This window comes from Talpa europaea (assembly GCF_964194135.1).
Source record: "Talpa europaea genome assembly, chromosome: 11".
Classification (NCBI taxonomy): domain Eukaryota; kingdom Metazoa; phylum Chordata; class Mammalia; order Eulipotyphla; family Talpidae; genus Talpa; species Talpa europaea.
The window spans coordinates 12331960-12358350 of NC_140078.1; the positions used below are offsets into that span (position 1 = coordinate 12331960).

General features: G+C 55.3%; 1 protein-coding gene across 11 annotated transcripts in view; it reads left to right on the forward strand.

Annotated features, from left to right (window-relative positions):
- Window positions 1–20467, forward strand: part of PTPRT (protein tyrosine phosphatase receptor type T) — a gene marked incomplete at both ends in the record, with an annotated part of 916214 nt that extends 895747 nt beyond the window's left edge. For all 11 annotated transcript variants that reach the window (XM_084248172.1, XM_084248169.1, XM_084248173.1 and 8 more), the window contains 6 exons: window positions 1168–1341; window positions 4850–4981; window positions 14441–14566; window positions 15389–15552; window positions 19516–19651; window positions 20414–20467. In XM_084248172.1, the coding sequence (XP_084104298.1) occupies window positions 1168–1341; window positions 4850–4981; window positions 14441–14566; window positions 15389–15552; window positions 19516–19651; window positions 20414–20467 (786 nt within the window). The remainder of the gene's footprint in view (window positions 1–1167; window positions 1342–4849; window positions 4982–14440; window positions 14567–15388; window positions 15553–19515; window positions 19652–20413) is intronic.
- Between the last annotated feature and the right edge of the window lie 5924 nt (window positions 20468–26391).

The following is a 26391-nucleotide window of genomic DNA, read 5'->3' on the forward strand; positions in this document are numbered from 1 at the left end:
TAGACCAGGTTGTGCGTGGAGATACGTCGAGACACACAGGTGTGAATTTCGTGCTCCTGTGTCCCCAGAGGGACTTGGGTTTTCGCCACCTTTCTGTACACTTGGATCCTCACTGTTCAAAATGGGGTCCAGACACAGGCAGCTTCAGTTTCACCTGGGAGCTTGTTCGAAATGCAGAATCTTAGGCCTCACCCACACCTACTGAGTGAGGACCTGCCGCTCCAGAGCTCTCTGGGGGGTGGTGTGCACGTGACACTTTGGGGGGCATCTCCCTGGAGCGCTGCTCGGCAGGGCAGGTCCAGGCCATGGAGCCCTGTGGTCAGAATGTAGGAGACTTCGGTCTGGAGATGCAGACATCAGTGCAGAGTCCAGCCCATTGTCCCCAGGTCAGTGTCAGGGTCCTACCCGGGCATCAGGAATGAGAACCAGGCAGGAGGACGCAAGGGAGCGTCAGGACTTGAGGGCCAAATGCTGGGCCCATCATTCCCCGCGCAGGTACCCCCCCAGCCAGTACCACGGCGCGCCTTCTAACGAAGTCCACTGATTCGGGGGAGGGCGGGGACTCGGACCCCGGGGGGTTGTTCGGGGCACCAGGTACATCAGCTCTGGCCCTGCCCTTGTAAGACACTGGCCACAGAACGCGAGCCCTGAGCCTTCCCTGACCTACGGAGCTTGCCCGCGGGGGGTCTCCAGTCTCAAGTCCGTCCTGAGCAACTTATCTCCGCATCCCTCCACCCTCAAACAGCTTCCTCTCTGCAGGGGGCGATAGGAAAGTCATTTCCCGCTTCCAGGACACGGCCTGGGATGTCTGCCACCCCCGATGGCCTCCCCAGCCCCCTCCCGCCGTGCGACTCCTGGCCGGCCCAGCCTTGGCTGCAGCACTTCCAAGATGAGCCACTTAGCTCAAGCAGCGGGCAGGTGCTGGTCCGTACCTGAGTGTGGTGGGCGCCCCTCCTGCCTTCAGCTTTTGGGGGTCACACAGCTACGCCCACAGGACCCCTGGAGCGGCCAGGGGAGATGAGGGAAGAAGAGCCAGTCCTGGGGATGGACCAGCGGGCTCGCTTGCAGGTGGAGCAGGCGGGGCTGGTGTGAGTTCAGACATCACTGTCTTGTCTTTTCTGGGCAGCCAGCTGAGCAGTACCTATCAGTCCCCTGTGTACCCCACAGACCCTCAACATCGTGACGCCCCGTGTCCGGCCCGAGGACTGCAGCATCGGGCTCCTGCCCCGGAACCATGATAAGAACCGGAGCATGGATGTCCTGCCCCTGGACCGCTGCCTGCCCTTCCTCATCTCCGTGGACGGGGAGTCCAGCAACTACATCAATGCGGCGCTGATGGACGTAAGCTGAGCACGGGCGGGGTGGGGAGTGCTCCTGGCTCATGTTATGGGGACTGAGAAGCTTGTTTCAGGGTAGAGATAAGGGGCCCCAGGGCTCTGACCCCAGCCTGGGAAGCCTCTCTTTGTGTCCTGTCTTACTGGCCCCAAGACCAAACCTATTTACAATCTGTGCTCTTGGCTGTTTTTTTCCCACAAAGCCTAGAAAGAATAGACCAGAAGCTTAAAAGGCCCCCCCACACACACACACACCCCACAACGAGACTGCAGGGCTGATGGCCCCTCCCCCTGCTGCTAGAGAACTGACTCAGCCTTTGTGCAGTTTAGAGCATCCTGCAGTCCAGGCGGACCTGAGTCCTGGGAACACAGGTGGTGCAGCAAAGGGTTTGTCCTCCAGGAGCTCTCATGCAGGCTCAGAGACAGCAGTGAGGATGACACATAGTAGGTGCTCAGTAAATGAGTGGTGGGAGGCAGCAGAGAGCACGGAGTGGGAGCAGGCATGTTCCCGACTACTCTGCAGGGGCACTGCGTCCTGCTTTGTCAGCACCAGGCCCTGAAGGGCACCCCTACCCCTTTCCTGGTGTGGGATTCAGAGGTCCCAGGGTCATGTGACTTGTATGCATCTCCCTGGATCCTCCTACTTCTGGTCATCACCCTCCAGTTCTGCAATGTAGAGATGTTTGCACAGGAAGGAGGCCTGAATCGCCCGGTCTCATCCATGCACTTTCTAGCAGAGGAAACTGAGGCCAGAGAGGGAAGGAGACTTGCTCACTACCAAATGAGAGCTTGTAGCAAAGCCAGAGTCCAGGACTCCTAACTCATACCCTAAAATTCCCTCTTTGGGCCTCCCACGGCTGCCTCTACCCAGTGAAATGCAGACATCCTGCCCCTGAGGCTTTGGGCCTGATTTGGAATGAGCCCTACCAGCCCCCCTCCCAAACATGTCAGAGGTCACATCCATCCAGCCCACATGGACTTCCCCCCTCACCCAGAACAGGCAGGAACTTGGGGTGCTCTCCCCTGCGTCAGGGCAACTACTTTTCTGACCTCCAATCCTTCCGAGATTTTCCCCCCAGTCCTCAGTGTTGGAGGCAGACAGGTGATGAGAGGTCAGTGCCTGTCTCAGCTCAGTGGGGCCCCGCCCTGGCCTCTGCCCGCGGGTACCAAGTCATCCTTGGGAATCTTGGCTCTGGAAGCGGAGCTTCTTGTCTGGATCAAATCAAATTGCTAGAGGTGGAGAGAAGCTCCGGCTTTCATGTAGGGCCTTCCAAGGTCAATGGGTGTGTGTGTGGGTGTGGGGGGTGACTGATGGGGTTTGGGGTACACTCATTCTTCCAAGCGCCTCCTAGCTGTGATTCCCGCTTGTCCCAGCTCCGCTCCCCACCTTCCTCTCCCACACAAGGATCAAACCCGCTCCTGGCCTCTACTTAGTAGGTTAGATGCCGCCTGCAGTCAAATGCCTTCTGCCGAGCGCTGCTGCTGATTGTGTTCTCTGTCCACAGGGCATTTCTCCTGTGAGCCATCACTGGAGCCTTTGCCTTTCTCACACACAAAAAAAAGTCCTTATCTGTATTCCAACTCAGTCTGTGCATTATCTGGTAACCATAGCAGCTTTGCTCCTAGCAGAAAAATATGAAGTCCTCTGGGTTAATTTTTAATGTTTCCCCTGGTAAAGGATGATGTTATCCATGAAATGGATTGCCGGCTGATCCCTGAAACCCGGCAGGAGCACGGATCTCGAACATATTTTCAGATAAGGCTTTGTCAGGCGTGCTGGCCTAATAGAGCATTTATCACAGAGACAGGGAAGAGGGAAAGAAAACTAACATTCACAGAGCGGTGGGCGCCATGTCAGGCCCTGACTTACACTGCATTGTTCTGCATTTGAACGTATCATCCCCATTTTCTAGGTGAGGCACAGAGGGGCCGAGTATCTCCGTGATTATCTCCAGGTCAGCCAGCTCAGGAACGGGAGTGCAGGGTCTGGGCACCGGGGGTTTTGACGCTTAGAACCTAGACTCTTTTCCTCACCTGCAAGGGACTCAAAGATCTGCTTTTGCAGCTGGAGTGTGGCTTTTGGGGAAACAAGACATTCTGGCCTCCCTCTCCCCCTCTGACCATCACATGGCCTGGGAAGACCTTGAAGACAGAGCCCCCAACCACAGGCAGCCTCCACAGCCGCAGGGGTTTGAATGGTTGGTTTGCAGCTGGGCACTGGGAGAACAGATGGGTGCTTGATGTAGCTTCTTGGCAGGCTTGTGTGCAAGGCCTTCACCCAAATTGAAAGGGTTCACCCCCGTCCCTTCCCACCTTTGTGCTGACTTGCGTCTCCACTACAAAGCTGTGGCTCCCACAGGAACCATCTGCCAAGGAAGCCTTTTTAGAATATGGGCTATTTCTCAGGCTTCCCAAACCACTAATGGCGAGAAGAGGCTCCCTGAGCTTTCCAGACCCTCTCACAGCACACGGCAACAAACATGGTTCCTTCAAGGCCTCTGACGTAGTCCAGACCCGCACAGGCCACTTTCTCTGGCCCTCGAGTCCCCCAGTGACTCAGCCTCAGTATAGTCATTTGTCTCCTGGAGGTCCTGGGCGCCCCCATGTGCCAGCCACATGCTGGTGCTGAGGATGAAGGACCAAGTTGGGGATGTTTCCACTGGCCGGTGGGCTCACTGTTTGGGTGCTGGTCTTTTCACCAAATCTCATTCAATCCTTTGAAGTTACAATTCCCATTTTCAGATGAAGAATCTGGAGAGATCTTATAACTTGTCAGTGCCTCGCCCAGGGAGGGAGAGGGCAGGACAGTCGCTACTGACGATGTTTGAAAGAATGAATATTTGAATAAATGGATGGATGAGTGGGTGGGTGGATGGATGCATGGATGGATGGATGGATGGATGGTTGGATGTGTGTGTGGATGGTGGAGGGGTAGGTAGATGGGTAGGTGAGAATGTGTGGCGAGCTACCTGGCTTATAGCCTACCAGTGGCAAAATGAATTTAAGCCCCAGGTCTGTCTGACTCCAAAGTTTGGCACCTTCCACGGTGCCAGCTTATGGTTCAGAGTCCACCTCCTATAACATCCATCCCTTCCAGAGGATCTCTGCTCGTCTGCGCAGACCCCTCCTGTGGCATTGAGGGCACAGGGACACAAAGCATCCCTTCTATCCCAAGAGGTGCCTTGGCCGGCCGAGCAGCAAATCTGCATCCCAAATCTTTCATTTTGTATTGTAATGATAACTATTTGCTGAGCTCCCAGATATAAATAATTTATTTGAATAATCCCCATCTGAGTGACACTTTCCTAATGAAATGTCTTATTTTGGAGGAGAATGAGTTCATTATGAGAAGGTCCCCTTTGCCGCCAGGGCACCCAGAGATAACAGGACAGGCAGGTGCTTTGTATAATCTATTTGGCAGACTCAGGGGCCTTTGGCAGTCATCCAGGCCTCATCTCTTCAGGACCTCGCTGATGGATGTGCATTTGATGAAGCCCGTGTTGTTCCTTTGTCAGAGCCACAAGCAGCCCGCCGCCTTCGTGGTCACCCAGCACCCTCTACCCAACACCGTGGCAGACTTCTGGAGGCTGGTGTTCGATTATAACTGCTCCTCTGTGGTGATGCTGAACGAGATGGATACTGCCCAGGTAGGAGGAGGCCTGGCGCGGCCCTGGGTGCGGGTGCTCAGGTGCGTTAGCGTAACAGGGTCCAGTTGCTGGAGAAGGAGCCCTGAGGACGTGTGTTGCCTCTGCCTGGTGTCGGTGCCCTCTGCAGGGCAGGCGCTGTCTGTCTGTGAGCCCCAAGCAAATCCACTCTGCTGCTGGCAGAGGCCAGGGATCGCCCTCCACACACTGCCATGCCTAAGCCCGTCCTGAGTCCAGCACTGACTTCCCCTATGGGCATGTGCACTCCCCTCCCTGGCGCCAGACGCCGCTGCTCTGTCCCCCGGACTGTAGCTTTGCAGCTCTTGCCCTGAATCATGAGAAGCTCACAAGGCCGGAGGCCGCGTCTCCCAGCTCTGAGCTCTTTAGCCCTGCAGGCTGTCCTGATGCCTGGCCACAGAGAGCCGGCCTGCCCCCTCTGTGTGCACCTGCGCTCATAGAGCCGGGGCTTGACCCGGGACCCTCTGCCCAGCAGCCACACACCGAGCCTTGACTGCACAGGTGACCCTGTGACCCGCCCATCAGGCTTCATTCCGTAGCCCCCGAGGTGTGCAGCCACGAGCATCCTGCACCCACAGCACACCCATGCCCATACGCAGGACACGGGACCCATGTCGCGGGGCAGTTCCTGGGGTGCACGTCCCCTTGACAGGGCAGCCATTCTGGGGTGGAAGTAAGAAGGGCCTTTTCGGTTTTTACAAAGCGAGCCCGTCATTGTCTTGAAGAAAACTCAAAGGAGCACGTCCCTGAGTGAGTGCGGCCTTGTGTGGGAATTAGGAAGACAGATCTGAGCTGTGGTCTCAGCCCCCCAGGAGCTCGTAGTCCTGCTGCAGAGACAGATGAGCGAATCGTCCCAACCCCACGCAGCACTGTAATAGAGGTCGGCAGCAAAGTGCTGTGCTGGCCGGGAACAGGGAGCAATGAATTCAGCCCAGAGGGTGAGGGAAGACTTCAAAAAGGTGACCTTGGCCTTGAAGAAGACAGCAGAGATTTGGGCGTGTGGAGAATGAAGGAGCTGAGAAAAGGCAACCCCAGCAGAGGGAACAGCAGGGCAAAGGCCGGCGGCCTGGCTGTGGAGCTTGTCTGCAGAATCAGCCGTGCTGCACCTGCCTGGGTGTGGGGTGTGCCAGCGGAAGAGGTGGTGACTCTGGAAATGCACAGGACTCTTTAAAGGGGCTGTCCACGCCGGGCTGAGGGCTTAGGCCCGGCCTGCTGCACGATACCTGTCAGACTTTTGCTTTGTGAGCAACAGAATCCTTTGACCCAAAGCTTTCAACAAGCCCGGTGTGTGAAACCAGCATGATCAGGAACGGTGCTGCACGCAGCTGGGGGCGGGGCCTGGGTGCTCCGCAGCACTGGGCATTTAGCACCTCCTGGTGCCCCGTGGAGAGTCAGCCACTCTGGACACCTTGTGGAACCCGTGGGGTTCCTCGGAGCACAATTAAGGAACACTTGCCATGCAGGGAGCGGAGACACTAGAGCGTCTCAGCAGTGGGGCGGCGGAGCCAGGGTTCCTGTTAGAAAGCTGCGCGTGGGACAGTGAGCAGGAAAAGCTTGAGGGAAAACCTGGAAGCCCAGAGACTGAGGAGGAGAATAGTGCAAATGTGCAGAAAATAAAGGTGCTGATCTGATGGAGGAGGTGACCAGGAGGCAGGAGAAATGAGGTCAGATGCAAAAAACCATTCCGGAGTTGAAGTCCACAGGTCGCGGCAGCGGGATGAGGAGGTGAGTGAGGAGTCGTGGCTGATGGCTGGGAGCCCCCCGGCCGTCAGGCTTCTGGGGTGCGACTGATGGTGGGGAGCAGGAGAGAAAGCAGGAAGGCTGGGAAGGCAGAAAAAAGCAGGTTACAGGGGGTGAAGTTGAGGCAAGCTGGTGTGTGCAGTGAGAGACCATCAGGGAGATGCCGTGCTTCCCTTCAGCCCTTGTTTGTTGAGCGTCTGCTTTTGGCCAGAAGCTACTCGAGGTGCTTGGGCGCACCCGTGAGCAGGACACAGTCAGCAAAACACAAGATGCTCATCTCTCGCGCAACTTCCGCTGTGCAATGGGGAGACAAACCGCACACGCCCTGCGATGTGCCTGCTCGCGTGTAAAGGTGGCAAGTGTATGGAAAGAGGAAAACGGAGGGTGAAGACTGGTGTGGGCCTGGGATGCCCTGTCAGAGGGTTTCAGGCGGCCCTATTGGGACAGTCATGGCCGAGGGAGACTTGGAGTTGCTGGGAGACTGGGGCTGAGGCCGTCCCAGCGTCCCAGCAGGGGGCACAGCAGCACCAAGGCCTTAGGCTGGGCATGTGTCTGGCACACTTGAGGCCATTGTGGCCAGCGCAGAGAGAGTGTGGGGCCAGCAGCAGGAGGGACAGAAACACAGCAGGGCCCGGTCATGGGGGGCCTTGAGTCTTAGTGAAAAAAATGAGGTTTTATTCTGAGAGAAAAGGGGAGCCATTGACAGGTTTTGAGTCAGGAAAGGGCTTGGAAAATGTCATTTGAGATTTTTAAAAAAGCACTGTAGGTGCTGGAAGCGGGAGGGTTGTTGTTGCTAGGAGTAGAAGCACAGAGAACAGGGAAGAAGCTCCCAATGTGATGCAGGTGACGGGGGTGGTGGCTTGAACCTCGGTGAGAGCGATGCAATTGATCTGGCTGTACCCTGCGGGTAGACCCAACGGAAAACATGACAGATTGAATATGGAATGTGAGGGAAAGGAAGCATCAAGGATGATCCAAGGCCCAGGGCCTGGACAATGGAATCTGAGATAACCATGAAATTGAACAGATTCCCATTAAACAAAGGCCCCCCAAGGGCTTCTAAAGTCCAAAGGCATCACCGCCCTGTTCCTTGGCCTGAAAAAGTAAAACAGTCAGCTCTGCCCGTGAGTGACATAGAGCCTGGGGAAGCCCATATGGTTCTCCCTTTTTGCAAAACCAGAGCTCAGACACAAAGAAGGAGTTTCAAAGAACGTCCCTTTGGGACAGACACAGAAGCAAGGGTCAGGGTCCCCGGCTAGAGCTCCCCCTACAGTGTGGGCTGGGGTGAAGGAAGATCTTTCGGCCCCAGATGTTGGTACGACTTTTGAGAATCGATGTTCTAAATGCAAAAACATCAGGCTCAGAAGTGCCCTGAGGTTGGCTGCCATATGCAGCTGGCAAGCCTCCCCTGAAATCTGCAGATGAATAGAGCACTTATTGATATAAATATCATCACCGCAACAGCTGGGCGCCTTGTGAAAATAAACAGTGACACTGTGTGAGCATCAGAAGAGCCGCCCTCGGCACCTGGAGAGGCGGTTCTTTGAAGTGGCATCAGCATTTGTCTGCCAGTGTGCCCGTGCCAGGCAGTCATGGCTGCAGCCAGCCCGGCAACATGGACAGTCTAAGTCCTGCACAGCCCTAGATCGCTCCCAAGAGCTCTGGTGCACTTCCTGCACTTTGCGCACTTCGGTCTGTGTTTCAGGTCATGGCAGGACCACGTAGTTTGTAGCAAAGTGTGGTTGAGCAGAGAGTGAGAGATTGCCAAGTGCTTTATTTTCTTGCCCAGCTAGTCCAATCTATCTGCCTCTGCTCAGAATCCTGTACTTCTTCATTCAGTCAGCCCTCTCCAGCCAAAGATAGTCTTCCAATCTCGGCGGTGACTACTGTTCAGGGGTAGCTAGGTGCAGTGGGGGGCTCCAGATAAAGACCCTCAAAGCAACTTCATTGGAACTTAGAGATTTTTCTAGCTCTTTGGGATTCCAAAGCCCTGTGGTCAGATTAGTGGGGCAAAATCCTTGCTCTTCAACAGTCAGCAAATGACACTGGTTTCAACAACACCCAGTAGCATTGACAAGATCTCAGCCAGCTTTGTGGACTCTGTGTGTGGTTAGACCAGAGCCCACGGGGAGCAGACACCAGAAAGCCCTTTCTGTGGTCAGCTCAGGAGATCCTCGAGGTCAGCCATGGTGCAGTTTCTCCGGCAAATGGAATCATAGTCCCCAAAAATGTCTACATCGTGACTCCAAAGCCTGTAAATGTGTCCTCTCACATAGCACCTCGGAAACCACTGATCTGACGAGGGTGATGTCCCCAGTTGCAGGTCAGGACACAGAGGCCGAGGCAAGGGGCAGGATCTGCCCGAACGCTCTCAGCCCATCACTGACTCAGAGCCAGGGCCTCCCGCCAGGGATGGAGACGCTTTTCTGCCACCATTTAAAAAGCAAGATTCCCACAGCCCCAGTGCCTGGTAAGCCCCACCCTCGGGGGGCCTATGGAGCAGGAAGGATCGTGCTTTCCTCTAAAACAAACAAAGGAGAGTCTTTTGTGTAAAAGCTGAGTCGCCCTGTTCTGAAAGTGAGCGAGCCAAGCTCTTCATCCTCCCAGGAGAAAAGTGGGGGTGATGTTTCAGAAATGTCTTTTCCTGTCATTGTGCCTGCAGGGCAAATAGCAAGTATTGATATCCCATTTTTATCTCGGCTTGTGAAAACACAACCTAACATGCTGGTAAATAAAGACACAGACCACCCAGGTTCGCGTCTTGGCGAGCCTCAGCTCTGAAATGCAAGGCCTGGATTCCTGCCTGACCTTCCTGAAGAGTGGGGTCACGGTGGAACCAAAAGTCTGGGGTCAGGAGACCTGAGCTCACCTTCAGCCCCACGCTTACACTTACTTGGTGTGTTGCCTGGAGCCAGTTTCTTGTCTGAGTCTCAGTGTTAGATTTTTTTTGTTTTTAAGATTTATTTATTTATTTATTTATTTACACAAGCACTGGGTACAGTCAGATGTGCGGGAGGGTGAGAGAATTCACCAGAGCCAGAGTGCAGAGCAGAACAGGTAGACCAAGGAAGTACACTGCTAAGGGGAGCAGCGGGCGGCAGGAGAGGTCTGCGCGCCATGTGGGACCCTCACCTGGTGGCCGGGGATCGAACTGGCGCTGCAGAGGCTGCGGGCAGCTTCGCAGCCCAGCGCTTAACTGCTGCGCCACCGGGGAGACCCTCAGTGTTAGATTTGTGTAGCCAGTTGTCAGCCAAATTCATACTGTCTTTGAAATTTTAAATAACAACGGCTCTATTTCCTCTTCCCTCTCCTGTGGGAAAGCCCCCTGTCCACTCCCCAGGTTTCTGGGCATTCTAAGGGAGCCCTATTTTCACTTCCAAGTTCCAGCTCAAGCTTTACGGGATCCCCAAGGGGTCCTGCCCCAGCAAGGGCCACACTGAAGGTGGAAAGTCCCCTCCTCCTCCTCACGCCTGGGGTGGAGCACAGCTGCCCCCGCTGTTCCCCAACCACTCTCCTCCTCTCTGCCTTTCCTCCTGCGCCGTCTTTTTAGCTGTGCCGGTGGGGCCCTCGAGAGGGTAAACTGAGGCTCGGTGTGGGGGTGCCCTGGCTCCAGCCCACATGCCTTCCCCGCTGTGTCACCCCAGTCTGTCTTCCTGAACCGGCCACAGTGGTAAGGTCACTGTTAAGGTCTTGTCTTTGCCCCTTTACAAAGTCCTTTTAAACAGATTCTGTAATCAGCGATTGGAATTTTTAATACTAATTCAGGTGACACATTTTTCTCAAAAAACACTAATTTCTTTCACCTTCAGGGAACCCAGGATGGAGTTCCCTCCCCGCCCCCACCCTGACCCCCGCAACCGTGGATCACAGGGACCTTGACCAAGTCAGGCCCTGAGTTTCTCAGCCATGCTATGCCTCAGCCTTACTATTTTATCAACATATTTTTAATTAACAAAAGCTATAACTAAGGTGCACTGAAATGCATTTTTAAATTGTTTCTTCCAAAAATGAGCCCATATGGCAGTTTCCACTCAGCTCATCAGAGTGTGTTTATTCCAGTGACTAACAAGCTTTCTGAGTCCATGAGCCAGGAAACGGTGGGCAGCGGTGCAGCTCCCTGCGCATTTGTTCTGTATCCAGCGAGAACTTGTGGCCCCAGGGACATCTTTTCACGGCCCCAGCAGCCGCGGGGATCACTGGGTGGAGAACACGGGGCAGCTGTTCCAGGCCGTCCGCGCAGGCTTCTGGGCTCCCGCTTGGTTTCACTTGTTCTGACTTAAATAGCAAAAGGGCTTCTGCTCTTCCAGAACAGCCCGGCCATTGTAAGTCCTCGGCAACACCCAGACCCAGACCGGCTTCCCCTCCGGGCATGGCCCTCAGTGCTGCCCTGCGTGTCAGCAGGGCTAAGCCCCCTCCCCAGGCTGCTGGGCAGGCTCAGAGGAGGGGGCTAGTGGGCTGTGAAGCGAGGAAAGGCCTGGATCTGGGTTCTGAAGGCCTTTGGATTTGGCTCTTTCTCGGAGACGCCACTGCAAGTTTTTATCTGAGAAAGAAACGCCAAAGTAGCATCAGGGTAGCTGAGCCCCCGGTCAGCCAGGTGCTTATGGTTTTGAAGAGCCGGTGGGCTTCCTTCAACCCTTGTCCCCTTGTCCGCGGGCTTCCGAGACCATAAGGCCCTGCCCCAAGGTTTCCAGGAACTGCTGGCGGTTGGTGGGTTGGTGCACCGGGCGACTCTCACTCAGGCCTGTGGTCTCTGCTCCAGGCCTGCGTCAGCCCCTGCGCAAAGCTCAGTTCCTGGCGCTCCCCTCCTGGTTCCGCTCGGCTCTGGACTTTCCTCTGGCTTCCCCTCTGCTCTCCTGCCTTCCCAGCTAGATCGTGTGCGGCCTCCAGGGCGTGGGGCACCTGCAAGTGTGGGGCAGCTCTGACAGCACCGGCAGAATGTCACCCCCTGTCACCCCCGCGCGGGCTGATGTGGTCTCCCGACCTGAGGGGGCTCCAGTGCAGGGATGACGCTGACTTGGGTTAGAAGGCCCCTGCAACCTTCGTCAGCCCGCTGGGCCTGGCGGGAGTGTAACCTGGAAAATCAAATGCAGAGAAGTGTCCCAAAATAGAGGAGTCTTGTTTGAGGCATGGGAGAACCTATTAGCTTGAGAAATTGGTCTGGAAATCTTATTAAAAGAGACAAATCATTCTGCTCTCTCTCCAGACTGAAAATATTGGGGTAATAGACTTTCCCTGATGCCTCGGACCCATGTCGCTCATGTCAGGATCACAGCCAGCCCCTGCCAAGGCTAACTTCAAGGCAGGTGATAAAGGCAATTATTTTTTTTTAATGGACAGTTCTGATTAATTCTGATTTCTCTAGCCGGCCCCGGACTTATCTCTGCTCCCTCCTCATTACTGTGAAGGGTGCAAAGCAGAAGAGCCAATGGCAAAGAGAAATGAAGTTCAAATTGTGGATTTGTCATTGTTGTTCAGCTCAGCAGATGATTGTCCAGTCACAGAGACCCCAGTATCCCCCCAACCAGGCACTTGCGCGCCAAGTGTGCATGCACACACACACACACACACACACACACACACCCCTACACACCCCTCCTTTCTCAATATGTCTCCCCTGATGGAGACACCTGGGAAAGCAAGCGTCCAGTGCATTATGCAACTTATCCTTGCCCATCTTTGCTATTTTCGAGTTGTGATAAGAATCCTTACAATTTGTATTTTGGCTCTCATGATTGTAGCCTTATTTTGTTCTGGGCCCTGGCAATTTCAATAATAATATGAATTGCTGGGATTTGGCGCAGGTTGGTTCCACCCTGGCTCTGTGCTAAGAGCTTGATTCACAAGCATTGTCTCCTTTGTCCTCAGAACAGATCCACAGGAAAGAGGGTGACAAGTTTTCTGTGTGAGGAACCAGAGAGGAAATACTCTGGGCTTCGCTAGCTGTGTGGTTGTTGTAACTGCTCGACTCTGCTGTTGTCGCAGGAAAGCAACTCCAGACAATTCGTGAATGAATAAGTCTGGCTGCGTTTCAATAAAACTTTATTGACAAAAACAGGCAGCTGCTCGGATTTGGCCTGTGTGCCAACTGCTGCTGGAGATGAATGGTGTTACCCCAAAGCTGGAATTTGGGGCTCCACAGCTTGGAAGGTGGGAGATAGATTTTTTTCTCTCTCCTACATCCTCCCTCCTGCCTGCTCTTCCTTTGTGTTTCTGCTTCTGGTGGAAAGACATTTTTACATGTGACTTTCCAGGGCAAATTGACTATTCTCTGTCAACAAAAGGGTTGGTGATTGTTTTCTTGGAAATCCTGCTTCTGTAGTAGCCATGGAGGCCACTGGGTTCCCATGGGTCACTCTGTCAATCTAGCTCCTTGACTGAAAGCTGGGGATACACAGAGCAGGCCCAAGTTTTGAGACATTCCATCCCATCCCAAGCTGCTCCCTGAGCCATGGTGGGTCTTTGTAAATCCCAGCTGCATCTTCTGGCACCCCCAGGCCTAGAATCTAATGCATGCCTCTGTATCCTTGTTGGGGTGCTCCAAAGCAAGCCTGTAGCCCCAACATTAGCTCTCCTCTGTACCCCAACTCTGGGTCCTATAGCCCTGGATAGGATCCATTCCATGCCCCTTGGGAGCCAGGAATTTGCAGGAGCAAGCCTACCCTCTCTGAGCTCCTGCCACCTACCCCAATACTCTCTCCCCGACTAACATCACCTAGTGGTTCAACAGATCCTTAGTAATGACACGCAGAAGCTTAAGGAACAATTTGTGATCTTAGAGCAGGGCTTCTCAGTTGTGTGCTGTGCTGTCAAGGACTGGATTGCTCCAGAGAAAGATATTCACGCACCCAAGGATGCCTAGCCCCAACCTAGCCTCCACTCACTGGATGCCCGAGCAGCTCCCAGTGTAACAACCCAAAATGTCTCCAGACATCGCCAGATGTCTCCTGGGTGACAAAACCACCACTAGGTGAGAACTACTGTCTTAGATTGAGGGACAACTATTGTTTTCTACACTCAGCTCTGCATTCTAATTCCTAATTCAAAAAAAAAAAAAAATAGGAAAAATCACAAGCCAGAGCTCTCAAGAGCGTGTCATGTTCTCTCTGGTGCAAGGGAAACATAATTATGCCCACTTTGCATATGAGAAAACTGAGCCCTGTGGGACACAGCTAGCAAGCAGCAAAGCCTGGATGTGGACCTAAACTTGTTTGATGCCAAAGTGTGTGTGTGTGTGTGTGTGTGTGTGTGTGTGTGTGTGTGTGTCTATATATAAACTGATCATGAAATGAACACAGTGGAGGTTTTCCTGGAATGAGAAAAAGTTTACCATGACTCGTATTAAAGAAAAGAAAACCAGAGATTTTACTTCCCCTTCCCACGGAATGTTCTCTCCTGTCTGGACAGTAGCGCTTCACAGTCGATACTATTCTCCCCAGTTTACAGGTGCGGAAACTGAGGCCCAGCAAGCCTAACAAATGGTTTGAAATGAGCATTGCAAAGATTTTTAAGCCTAATATCTATGTGTTCAGACCTTTGACTTTTCCACAGCCGAAAAACAGGGTGGCTGCTCCCCACTGGGGCCGCTGAGGCTCATTTCCTACCGAGAACTCTGCCTGTCCGGCAGGTGTGTCCTGCCGGCGGGAATGAGAGGCCTCCTTGGCCTCTTGTCCCTGGCCCTGCCCGTGACCACTTGTCTCGCCCCAGCTCTGTATGCAGTACTGGCCCGAGAAGACGTCCGGGTGCTACGGCCCCATCCAGGTGGAGTTCGTCTCCGCGGACATCGACGAGGACATCATCCACAGAATATTCCGCATCTGTAACATGGCGCGGGTGAGTGGGCGGCCGCCATGGCTCCCCGGGGCCCCTCCCCGCAAAACCAGATGGAGGCTCCTGCTTGCCAGCCCGGAGTCTCTGCTGTGCGCGCCCTGTCATCTCGTCCTGGGGGATGCGGGGCCTTTGCTGATGGCGGCTCCAGCGCCCGCACAGCTCCGATACTCAGATGCGTCGGGAGACACCCCGCCTGCCATCTGCCTGTTTCCTAACACACTTGCTGCCATGTAGACAAAACTCAGCGCGCAGCACTTCTCCACTGGGTCACATTGTTTGGCCTTGAGTTAATGCAGCCCTGGATTGCATCCAGTGAGGTTTGGGGCTAGACCCTGGGAACACCGGGATGGAAGATAATAGGTGAGGAGATTCACTGGCCAGGTGCGGGGTGGGGAGCATGGAGTGAGAAGGAAAAATTAGTGGCTATGAAGTGGTGGCTAATTAAGCCACTCTGGCCTGTCCTGGGAAACCAGGGCAACAGAGCTCAGTCCTGCCCACCAGGGAAGGGGACATATGATCTGGTACTCAGAGGACCTCGGGAGGGAGATGAACTCTACCCATTAGGCAGGGGAGGCTTTTCTAGAGAAAGGGACTGTTGAATGGGGTTTTGAAGACAGGGCAGGAGGTTTCCAGGTAGGGAAGGGGTGCCAGGCAGTCATGGCAGGAGAACCAGTGTGCACAGAGGCGAGGAGGGCGGGGTCTGAGGCTGGTCCACGAGGACCTGGCGTAGCCATTGAGTCGCTGCTGCTGCATCATGCGGCCCCCAGGGCTCCCAGGGCCTTTGCGCCCGCAGCCAAACGGCTCTCATGGCCTCTCTGCTCTCAGCCACAGGACGGGTATCGCATCGTCCAGCACCTGCAGTACATCGGCTGGCCGGCCTACCGGGACACGCCGCCCTCCAAGCGCTCGCTGCTCAAGGTGGTCCGGCGGCTGGAGAAGTGGCAGGAGCAGTACGACGGCCGGGAGGGACGCACCGTGGTCCACTGCCTGTGAGTACCGGGGCGAGCGCCCCAGGGCGGTGTGAGGGCAGATAGGGTGTCCTGGAGGACCCCACCTTCCTGAAAGGCCAAAGGGTGTGTCTTCAAGGAATGAAGCCTGTTGCCCTGCGCTATTGTTGTATGACAATAGCATGACAAATCACTGACACAAAAGCTGGAGGCCTTTCCATAGCCCTGGGGTGGGCAGAACACCCTCCTGGGGGAGGCTTGATGTGCCCCACTATTTTTTAGGATTTTTATTTTTGTGTAGAACTGGGGTATAGGCCAGGGGTGAGGGAGTGAGGATTCACCAGAGAGTAGGGAGCAGAACAGGCAGCTCTACTGCTGAGGGGAGCAGCAGGCAAGACAGGAGAAGTCTGCTGCGCCATGTGGGTCGCGCCCTGGCCAGGAGTCAAACTCATAGCACTGAGCCTTAACCCTTAGGTCACCAGAAAGCCCCAACCCTGCTAGTCTTAAGAAAGCTCAGGAAAAAGGGGTTCCACTGACTGGATACTCCTCTGTTGTTTACTGAAGGAGAAAAAGAGGAAAGGAAATACACCAATTTAATGAGTTTAATGTCATTTTAATGAATCAGCTCACTCCCTCTGTGAGGTAGAGGCTGTCAGGTTGTCATGAGAAAACAGAGGTATGGACGGGGCCAGGGGTCAGGGCATGATGAGAGGAGCCCTGATGTGAACCCAAGCAGCTGTGCTGTCCATTAATGCCATCTGCTCTGAGGAACACCAGGGGACCTGCCCTCTGGCTGCGGGGGCGTCTCTCACTATGGGCGTAGGCGGCCCTGGGAGCAGGCCTGCCCCGGGCAGCTGTGTTCACCCCTCCATTCCTGGGTGACTGAGCCAGTGCCCGGGGCTCCCCAGCCCAGAGGCCACGCTGCAGGTGGGGCGTCAGGACCCTTCGAGGACGATGGGGGAAAGTCACTGCCTTGGGTGAGCCTCGGTCTCTCCATCTGTCCCACACCGCGGTGCCGTCACCTGAAACAGAAAATCATTTATCTCCCAACACCGAGACCCCCTCTGTCACGGTGACAGACACGCCAGTGCTGTGGAGGTCGAGGCTCCAGGGCGGGGTCAGCCGGGATCTCAGGCCCAAAGCAGATGCGCCGGCCCCCCCAAGCTCTGGGGGGCCCCTGTGGACTCACCATCTGCTTGGCTTCTGAGCGTGTAGAACAACTTGGGGAGAAGGGACGGAGGCACCTTGCTCTTTAAAACCGTCTGTTCCTGGATGTTTGAGCCAAGGGCTTCCCTTTGATAGAATCAACATGGCTGGAGCCAGGAAAAGCTTTGATAACATTTTTGACCTCAGAATTGGGCTCAGTCTTTCTGAAACCAGCTTTTTGTTCCTCCTGCTTCCAGTCGTTGGTGCGCACACAGGTCAGGGAAGTTGGAAAGAGGAAGGACTTGAGAGCTGGGGTGGGGGGAGGAAAGGACATGGAGGGAGGGAGGAGGTGGGAAGAGAGATGCAGAGACATGGGGGGGAGGAGAGAGAACAGATCCAGAGATGCAAGGGGAGAGACAGAAACTCTGAGTCAGAGAGAGGGAGCAGGAGAAAGGGCAGAGGCAGAAGAGACTGAGAAAGAGAAGAAAGAGGGGGAGAGAGAGCTGGAGAATGTAGGAGAGGGTGAGGAAAGAGACAGAACGGAGCAGGGAGGGGTGGAGAATGTAGAGAGAGGAGTCAGATGAGAAACAGGGGAGACAGAAGAAAGGGGAGAGGATGAGAGGAGGGGAGAAGAGAGGTGGGAAGAACAGAGAAGAGGAGGAGGGAGAGGATAGGATAGGAGGAGAACTGAGGGGAGGATGGAAGAGGAGAATGGGGAGTAGAGGGGAGAGGATGGGTGAGGAGAGGACAAGAGGGGAGAAGATGTGAGGAGAGGAGATGATGTGAGGAGTGGAGAGGAGAAGATGTGAGGAGAGGAGAAGAGGTGAGGAGAGGAGTGGGTAGGAGAGGAGAATATGTGAGGAGCGGAGAAGATGTGAAGAGGAGAGGAGAGGAGATGAGAGAAGAGAGGAGAAGATGTGAGGAGTGGAGAAGAGGTGAGGAGAGGAGTGGGTAGGAGAGGAGAAGAGGTGAGGAGCGGAGAAGATGAGGAGAGGAGAAGACGTGAGGAGAGAAGATATGAGAGGAGAAGATGTGAGGCGAGGAGAAAAATGGAGAGGAGTGGAGAGGAGAGGATAAGAGTAGAGGAGAAGATGTGAGGAAGGAGAGGGAGGAGTGGAGAGGAGAGAAGACATGAGGAGAGGAGAAGATGTAAGAAGAGGAGAGGAGAAGATGTGAGGAGTAGAGAGGAGAAGATGAAAGGTGAGGAGAAGAGGATAGGATAGGAGAAGATGTGAGGAGTGGAGAGGAAAGGAGAATATGAGAGGTGAGGAGAGGAGAGGAGAAGATGTGTGGAGAGGAGAGGAGATGTGAGGAGGGGAATGCAGAGGAGATGAGGGAGAAGAGAATGGGGAAAGGAGGGGGGAGGGGAGAAAGGAGAGGGGGGAGAGGGGAGGTGGACCAGAGGGAAGAGGAGAGGAATGGAGAGGAGAAGAAGAGGGAAGTGAGAGGAAAGGATGGGAGGAGGAGAGAGGGGAGGAGGAGAGAGGAGAGCAGAGTTGGGGAGAGGAGAAGAGAGGCGGGAAGAACCGAGGAGAGGAGGGGAGGAGGAGAGGAGAGGGGGGAAGAGGAGAGAGGGAGAGGAGAGGAGAGGATGGGAGAGGAGAGGAGGTGAGATGAGGGGGGAGGGGAAGGAAGAGCGGAGGGAGAGGGGAGGGGGAGGGGAGAAAGCCAGAGAGAGACTCACCTCTGTACCAGCCTCCTGCCCGGGCTTCCAGCAAGCACTGTGTGCGTCCTGTGTCTGGCTGGGGTGAAGTCTGTGCTGCACCGGAAGTGCAGAGCTACCCGTTCCCTCTCACCCCTCCCCATACTCCCGTGGCCCCATATTTTCTACAGAACACCCCCCCCCCCCGTCCCCCTCCGTCCCCCTCCCTCCTGGGACAGAGGCCCCTGCACCTGCTCCCCTCACCAGCCGCGCTGCGGTCCCTGCCTCGGGGACACTCTGTCCTGCCGAAGCTGGGCGTCCCCCGCCTTCCCTGCCTTCCCCCATGGGGGTCTCGCCTGGGCTCTCCCAGCAGAGCCTCTTCCGGGGAGTTCCCCGGCCAAGGTGACCGGTGCTTGGCGCCAAGGGCGAGCACAGGGTCGTCTGCCCGCAGGGGACTTGGGGCGGGAGCACCAGGACCAGGACAGGTGTGAAGCGCAGACCCTGCCCCGGGCCCTCTGCCCTGGGAACATCTGGACCCGGAGGTCCCGCAGAGAAGACATCTGGGCGGCCGACTCGGCCTCAGGGTCTGTCCAGATGTTCTCGGGACACAGACCATTACACGGAATCATGAGTTGCTCTTGGCAGCACGCCCGGGAGTGTCAAAGCAGGCAGGTTCCTACGGGGGCTTTCTGAGGAGAGCTGGAGGGGTGTTGCCACGAAGGTGACTTATGGGGCACCGCAGAGAAGGGGTGACGGAGGGCGGCCCCTGCCCGGAGCCCTCCCCCCGTTTTCCAGAGCAGGAGTCTGGCCAAACCAGGGCGCGCCAATGGGGACCTGTCACCTCAGGAGATGTCTCAGACCCCCCCAGACCCCCAGGGCTGGGCTGACCGGCCCTGCACGAACAGGGGTGTCTCCGGGGCGGGCGGACTTAGTGGATGGGGAGAACTGGAAGGAAAATCACTTGGCACCTTCCGCTCATCTTCACTGGAGGTGGGGGTGCCCCAGAGCATCCTTCTGGACAAAGGTACAGCGAAGGCCTGCAAGGACACACTCTGTGCGCCCCGGGGGTTGGGGCCTCCGCAGAACCCAGGCCCCCACCCGCCTTGTGGCCAAACCCTTCCTTACACGAATGGGCTCCTGCGCCTGAGGTGGGGGCCGGAGCACCCGCTGCCGGGGGCGGCCCTGGACTCTGACTCACCCCCTTCCTGTGTGTCTAGAAACGGGGGAGGCCGCAGTGGAACCTTCTGTGCCATCTGCAGCGTGTGCGAGATGATCCAGCAGCAGAACATCATCGACGTGTTCCACGTGGTGAAGACGCTGCGCAACAGCAAGGCCAACATGGTGGAGACGCTGGTGAGTGGCCAGCGCACGGGCGAGCGGCCTCCGCAGACCCTGCAGGGAGCAGGGAGAACGCGGGGCACCTGGGTGCCCGCAGGGCAGTGCAGGTGTTGCCCTGGTGGCCCTTAGGCGCGTCCCCCTAATCCTGGACGAGAGGACAGGCCTCTGGGCGAGTGATGGGTCCACGTCAGCCCCATCCTGCTCGCCCACCCGGTGCTGGTGTGGGCAGAGCAAAACTGGACCCCTTCCGCAGCTGGGGGCCGGGGCACCGTGGGAGACGGGAGGGGAGAGGCTGGAGACAAGCCGGCCGGTGAGACGGGGCGCGTGATACACGAGCAACCCCCTGCTCAGAGCGGGGGTCCTCCTCCAAGCCTGGGCCCTAGCCCCACGCCAGCACCTCCTGAGAGCTTACCCGACATGCGGAGCCCCAGACCCCCGCGGAGTGCAACCCTGACCCCCACGGAGTGCAGACCTGCAGCGCCACAGATCCCAACCCGGCTGCGGTCTGAGAAGCGTGGGTGTCCCCAGCAGGGAGGGGAGGAGTTAGTGACCCCCTCTGGGCAGCCACGGCCATTTTGGGTGGACACAGGCCCGGGGCAGACCTCGGATGGGTCCCCAGGTCGGGGGGATTCCCGGGCACGTGTAAATTGAGTGTCATGCGGCGGTGGGGGGCTCCCGCAAATCCTGTCTCTAAACTAAGCGCATGTTCCCTTCCCTGTCCCTCTCTCCCTGCCCCCCCCCCCCCCCCCCCCGCTTCCTCCCCGCTCCCCTCCTCAGGAACAGTATAAATTTGTATATGAAGTGGCGCTGGAATATTTAAGCTCCTTTTAGCCCAGAGGGATGGGGAGCCTGCCAGAGCCCGGGCTGTGCGGCCTCACCCCCTTTTCTGTGGACGGCGGGGACTGGCGGGGGCTGAGGGCCGCCGGCCCCACTCCGGGAGAAGACTGGCGGCCAGGGGGGCTCTGCGCCTCCGAGGACTCGACTGTGCCAGGGGAGAGGCTGATCTCCAGCGCCCAGGCTTCCCTTCCACACCCGGCCGGCACAGCCCCGGGCCCCCGCAGAAATGCGCCCACAACAAGACCCCGATTCTTCGGCCCCCAGACCTCTGGCTTTCGCTCTTTTTCCAGTTTGTGAAGCTCCTGGCTGTGTGGGTGCTGGGGAGCCACAGGCTTGGGGCACCTCCCCTGCCCCGCTTCTCCCTGGGAGTGGGGGGGATGTGCGTTCTACTGCTCCCAGCTGTCCTGGGAAGGATTGGCTCTTGGGGTCGCTGCTCTGCTGGCCCCTAAAAATCTCCTTCAGGGACCCCTGGCCCCACATACCTGCCTGTCTGGATCAGTGTGACCTCAGGGTGCTCCCGAGACCACGGCAGAGGCCCCTCCTCACTCCTCACCTGCATGGGGCTTGGCCCACCACCACTCTGCACCCCTGCCAGGCCTGGGCCTCGACTCCGCCCTGCACTGGGCAGCCGCAGTGACCACGCTCTTCAGTAAGGCCCGCTCTGCTCTCTGCTCAGTGGGAGGGGCTGGAAACTGCAGGACACCCGGCTGCCCCCACCCCTTGTCTTCGTGAACAGGGACCACCTCCCTGGGCGTTGGGCTCTGGCTGACCCTGTGTCACCTGGGCGGTGGCTTCCTTTGGGAGAAGCGATTTGGTTATTTCCCAAACAGTCTGTGAAAAGAAACTTTCTCTGGGGGGTGGTGCAAGATCTTAGTCTCTGGTCAGAACGAAAGGGGGCGGGAAGTTTGAACGTGTAGCTCAAAGACAAATCCCAAGGACTCACCCCGGATGGGATGGCACCGCCGGGAAGCAGGGGAGAGGCTGGCTTATCTGGAGCTGGTCCCGCGGTCTCCGGGGCAGCCAGGGCATTCAACTTGCTGTGTCGTCTTGGATCATCAAATGCCAACCTGGAGAAACCCAGCTGCCATCTCCCGAAAGCCACCATGGGAGATGTTATACTTTGGTTGAAAATAGGCCAGTGGGGTCAGGCTTGAGGACCCAGGGTCCCGCCCAGAGTATGGAGGAGTCCACAAAAAGGGAACCAGCACCAGCATTCATTAAGCACCTACTGTATGCCAGGCCCGGCACTTTTTGCGGAACATCTCATGCAATCTTAGAACCCCCCTAAGAGAGCAATTAACCCGCTGCCCTCTCCAGTCCACAATCGAGGAAACGGAGGCCTCTTCCTTAGAGATGAAATTCTAGGTTCCCACCAGGCAGGCAACGGCCATGAGACTTAGTCCTACTGTTTTGTCCACTCTTTTCCACCAGTTATTTTATAGAGGGAAAATAAGGCCAGGAGCTTCTGAGCAGAGAACTCCACAAATGGAAATGTAGTTCTTTCTTTCAGATGCCAGTTCTTCTGGGAGACCCAGAATTTCAGATATGTTTGAGTAACTCTCCCAGCACCCCAGGAAGCTAGCCTCATCTAATTTCTTAGCCAGTGAAAACAATTCCCTGTTCCCTCAGGCGCTGAGGTCTGCTGGCCAGGGATGCCTCTCTCCCTTGGTCTGACAGCCTCAGGCTGGCCTGGCTGGAGGACGCTCCAGGTGGAGGCTGGCCCAACCCCAGCCAGGGCAGGCAGCGCGCAGAACACGAGAGGCCGCAGTGTAGAGCTCACTGTAGACTGGGGAAAGGGAACCACAGAACATGGTTGGCAGAGTGTATGCGTGTTCCATGAGCCTGGGAGGAACAGAGACTGCCTAGGGCTTCCCAGAGGAGGTGATATTCATGCCAGCTGGGCCTCAACAGGAAAAGGAAGAAAAGGACATTGAGGCCAGGGGGCCCCATGTGCAATGGCACAGAGGTGTGAAAAATCCTTGAGGGGGTGGTGGTGGGTGGGAGGTGAGCCCAGCTAGAGCATCACACAGCCCAAGGTAAGGCAGCTGGGCCCAGTCAAGGGAGGGAAGCCCCACCCAGGGTGCAGGCCGCCCCAGAGGCCACATAGAGTGGAGTGGCTTGCGGTGATGCGCCCAGCTCAGTGCTGGAGCACACCACCCCCAGACCAGTGGGGCTGCCTCTTCTCCTTTCATCAGACACTGTGAAAACATCCCCTTTGGCGTGTACTTTTCCATATGACATCTATTTGTCTGTCTGCTCATTATTTTGTTGCTGGAACAAGATCAGTGGCGGAGCATGAAACTCAGCTTCTGTGAGAAACTCAGAGCCTCTGCTCCACCCAGGAGCAGGATGACCTGCCTCTGGGGCCATGAGGATGGGACATGAAAGGCGCCCACAGACGCTCTCTCAGGAGCACTGGCTCTGGAGCAATCTGGGAGTTCAGGGACACCAGACTTGATCAAGGAAGGGCTGTCACTTTGGAGGTTCAAAAGGAAGCATCTCAAAGCAAAGGAAGGCAAAGGAGCTCCATGACAAACCTGCTCTCCCCCTTTGATGCACCTTGTCCCGAGTGTGCTTGAGCAGCCCCCCACCCCCGCCCCCACTGGCCTGCCGGCTCCCAGCTCCAGCCGCTGCCCCAGCCGCCCTCCCCAGCCTTCCCGGAGCCTGCAGCATAGCAAATCCACCTGTTAGATGCAGTTCTCTCAGATGTTGGCTCATCCATACAGACTGGGGAGGAGGTAGAGTCTACCCAACACAATTCCAGGATTTCTGTTGCACAGGATGGGATCAAATAACTGGCAAAGAAAAAATGACAGTGAATTCTACCATTTCCAATGCTGGGAATTTAAAGTGTGACTTCTGTGAGAAGGAGAACTGTAAAAGCTCAGGCCATGTGGGGTGACCCAGCTCCTATGCCCACAACCCAGCTACCCTCCAGAGAGAGCAGGGGGGGAATAGGCCTGAGGCCAGTTTACAAGGGAAGAAAGTAATGGCAGGACCGGGATGCAATGAGGCACTGGTACCCAGGAATTTGGACTTGATCCCGCCCCCAAAGGAGACCTCTGGACCAAACACCACCTCCCATAAGATGTCTCCTCACCTCTCCCCACCCCATTGATAAGGTGAGCTCACCTTTCATGATGCAGGAAAATTAATGCTCTCTGAGTCCCCACAACAGGAGCTAACCTCTTTCTCTAGGTGCCCCCACATTTAGCACAGCGCCTCCTGGTTTTCACCTCCTGGATAGGGATGCTGTTTGGAGAAGACACAGGGAATTAATGAGAAGCCAGGAGTTGTCCCTGCCTGCACATGGCTAGATAGCTTCAGGATGTTACATCAGCTGCACCCCAACTCTATCCTTTCATCCTTTCTGTGTGAAGATCCTGGGTATGCCAGGGCCCCCTGAAGGGCCACAGCCTGTCAGCCTGTGCGGGAGCAGAAGTGATCAGTTTGCTTTTACTGCTGGCCCTCTCTCGGGTATGGCCTGAGCAACAGTTGTCAGCTTCTGGAGCCATCAGACCTGTGCTGGGGGGTCTAACATGCAAGTGCTCTGAATTCTTCCAATATCCCCAAGAAATATTTGTGATCAAGGATGAGGAAACTAAAATTCAGTTCAGGGGAAAAATGACTTAAGTGTCCCCAGTTGCACAGCTAATATAAACGAGGGAGCCAGGATTTAAATTGATCAAAGACATCATTTTTCCATCATTGTGTCTCATCTTTTCCCTTAATCTCCCATGGCAGCAAAGACAAGAGTGAAACAGATCCAGATCCAGGATCTTGTAGAATCCATAGCAGACAGAAGCTTAAAATCCTCGTTTCAGTTACTTTTAAATTACTTTAGTAATTCATGCAGTATTTGCATTCTAGTCTAATTTAGCTTATTTGTTTTGAATACAACCATTCAATTTTTTTAAGTCCTGAGCCCAGTCCCTCATGTGACTTTGATTCCTCAGCCCACTCTGATCCCAGGAAATTACATCCCAGGCTGAGAGACTCAGTGGCCAGCCATGCTGCTTCCTCCTGAGGCCAATTCTAGATTCAAGCTCAAAGCCAGCTCATTGTCCCAGGCAGGCGTTTTGATGTCATTGGCCAGGTCTCCTCCAGTCCGATGCTGGAAGGAACCTATGGACATGGACTAGAATGATGAAGACTTGCCCATCTGGCATAGTGAAGGCTGAGGGGACACTGCCTAGTGATGTCTAGAAGGTCCACCACTTAATTTCACCCATGCACATTTACTGGGTTCCTACAACATGCAGTTCTAGGGCCCCTGGGAGGGTGCCACCAGAAAGCACAGGTTACGATGGCACATCCCATCCTTGGTGAGGCCTGGGGTTGTGGTGGAAAGAGTCCAGTCTTGGGTCTGAAATCCAGTCTTGCCATTTATTGGCTATAGAATGTGGACAAGTAGTTACTGGAAAGATGAATGGGCCTGGTGGAAGGGGCAGATCTAGACAGCTCTGGGCAGGAAAATCAGAAGGTAAGGTCAAGAAATTGGGACCTAGCAGGGATACTCAGAAGCAAGGATGCCTGTGGACTACCAGGCAAAGTGGGCACCTCTCCCGCAAGACAGTGGGTGGAGAAAGGCTGGCCAGACCATTTGCAGCAAAGAAACATGCTGCTTTAGAACAAGCCTCAATGTCTTTTAGAAAAGATGATCATTTTTCCTTTGACCAATCATGTCTTTTCATTCTCATTTCCCATTGCTAAAGTTGCTCCTCCCGTGTGTTCTCACCAGGACTTGCATTTCCTCTGCTCTGGTGTGAATCCCTGGTGTGTATATACAGGCGTCAGTCTAGCAGGGTTCCCACAGACAGCAGAAATGGCACCAGGGGGGAGCAATCAGATGCTTATCATCTCACCCTGTGGAACTGACCACCCAGCCAAGATGCAGAGACAATGAAGGCTATGACAGCTACCCTGCGCCTCACTGCCTTACAACAGGATGAAGACGCCTTCTTCCCTTAGCCCATAGCTGCCCACTCCTAAGCTGTGCAAGCAGGCCGTTAGCCCCAAAGAGTCATGAGTCAAGCTGTGGGAATGTGGGTGAGCCCACGGACAGGTTAAGCAGGGTGGTAATCCTAAACCAGGAGGCCAAGATACTATGCTGGGTGGAAATACCTGGGGACAAATGGTTAACCCACATTGCAGGGTGGATCAGAGAGGAGATATGAGTCATGTGGATGGATATTTTATCTCACAGTCCTGACTTATCTTCCCCTCATCTAACTAGTCTCAACTTCTCAGCCAATGTGGACAGCTCCAGATCACAGACAAATAAAATAGGGAAACAGGCAAAGTAGACCCAATTAGAGGTGACCACTGAGATTCAGCCTTGTTGCTATATTCCCATGCAAGGTCTCTGTGTGGGAGATTTTCCATGAAAACATGCCTAGCAGTGTAAGATGCAAGGCTTTACATAGCAGGGATCTGCCTTTGAGTGTTTGTACTGTCTGAGTGGCAGTGAGAGAAGTCAGTGGCAGAAAGTAGAGAGGAGTACTGGAGCTCCAGTTTCCTCTTGACACATATTTAAGGGTCATGGATATGAATCTCAGAAGCACAGTGAGAGGTCAAGTCGTACCTGTGTATATGAGCACACTTTCTACTAGTTCACTGGTAACCAAGGGTAGACTTTTGTGTGGGAGTAGCTAGCTGTACAATTGACTTGTAGAGACCAAAACTGTCTCTTGCATCCTTTCTGCCCACCTCCAGAAGATGTGGGAAAAGGTTACAGAGGGTTCACATTCTCCCTCTGAAATCCACCCTCAAATGTTAGATTCCCAAGATGTGGATTCATACCCACAATGACAGGCCCCAGTCCAGGCAGCACAGATATCTAGGAGAGTGTGGTGACCTACTGGGGCTGATAAAAAAGGATGTCAAAGAACTCAGGATGAAAGAGGGTTTATAGGGAA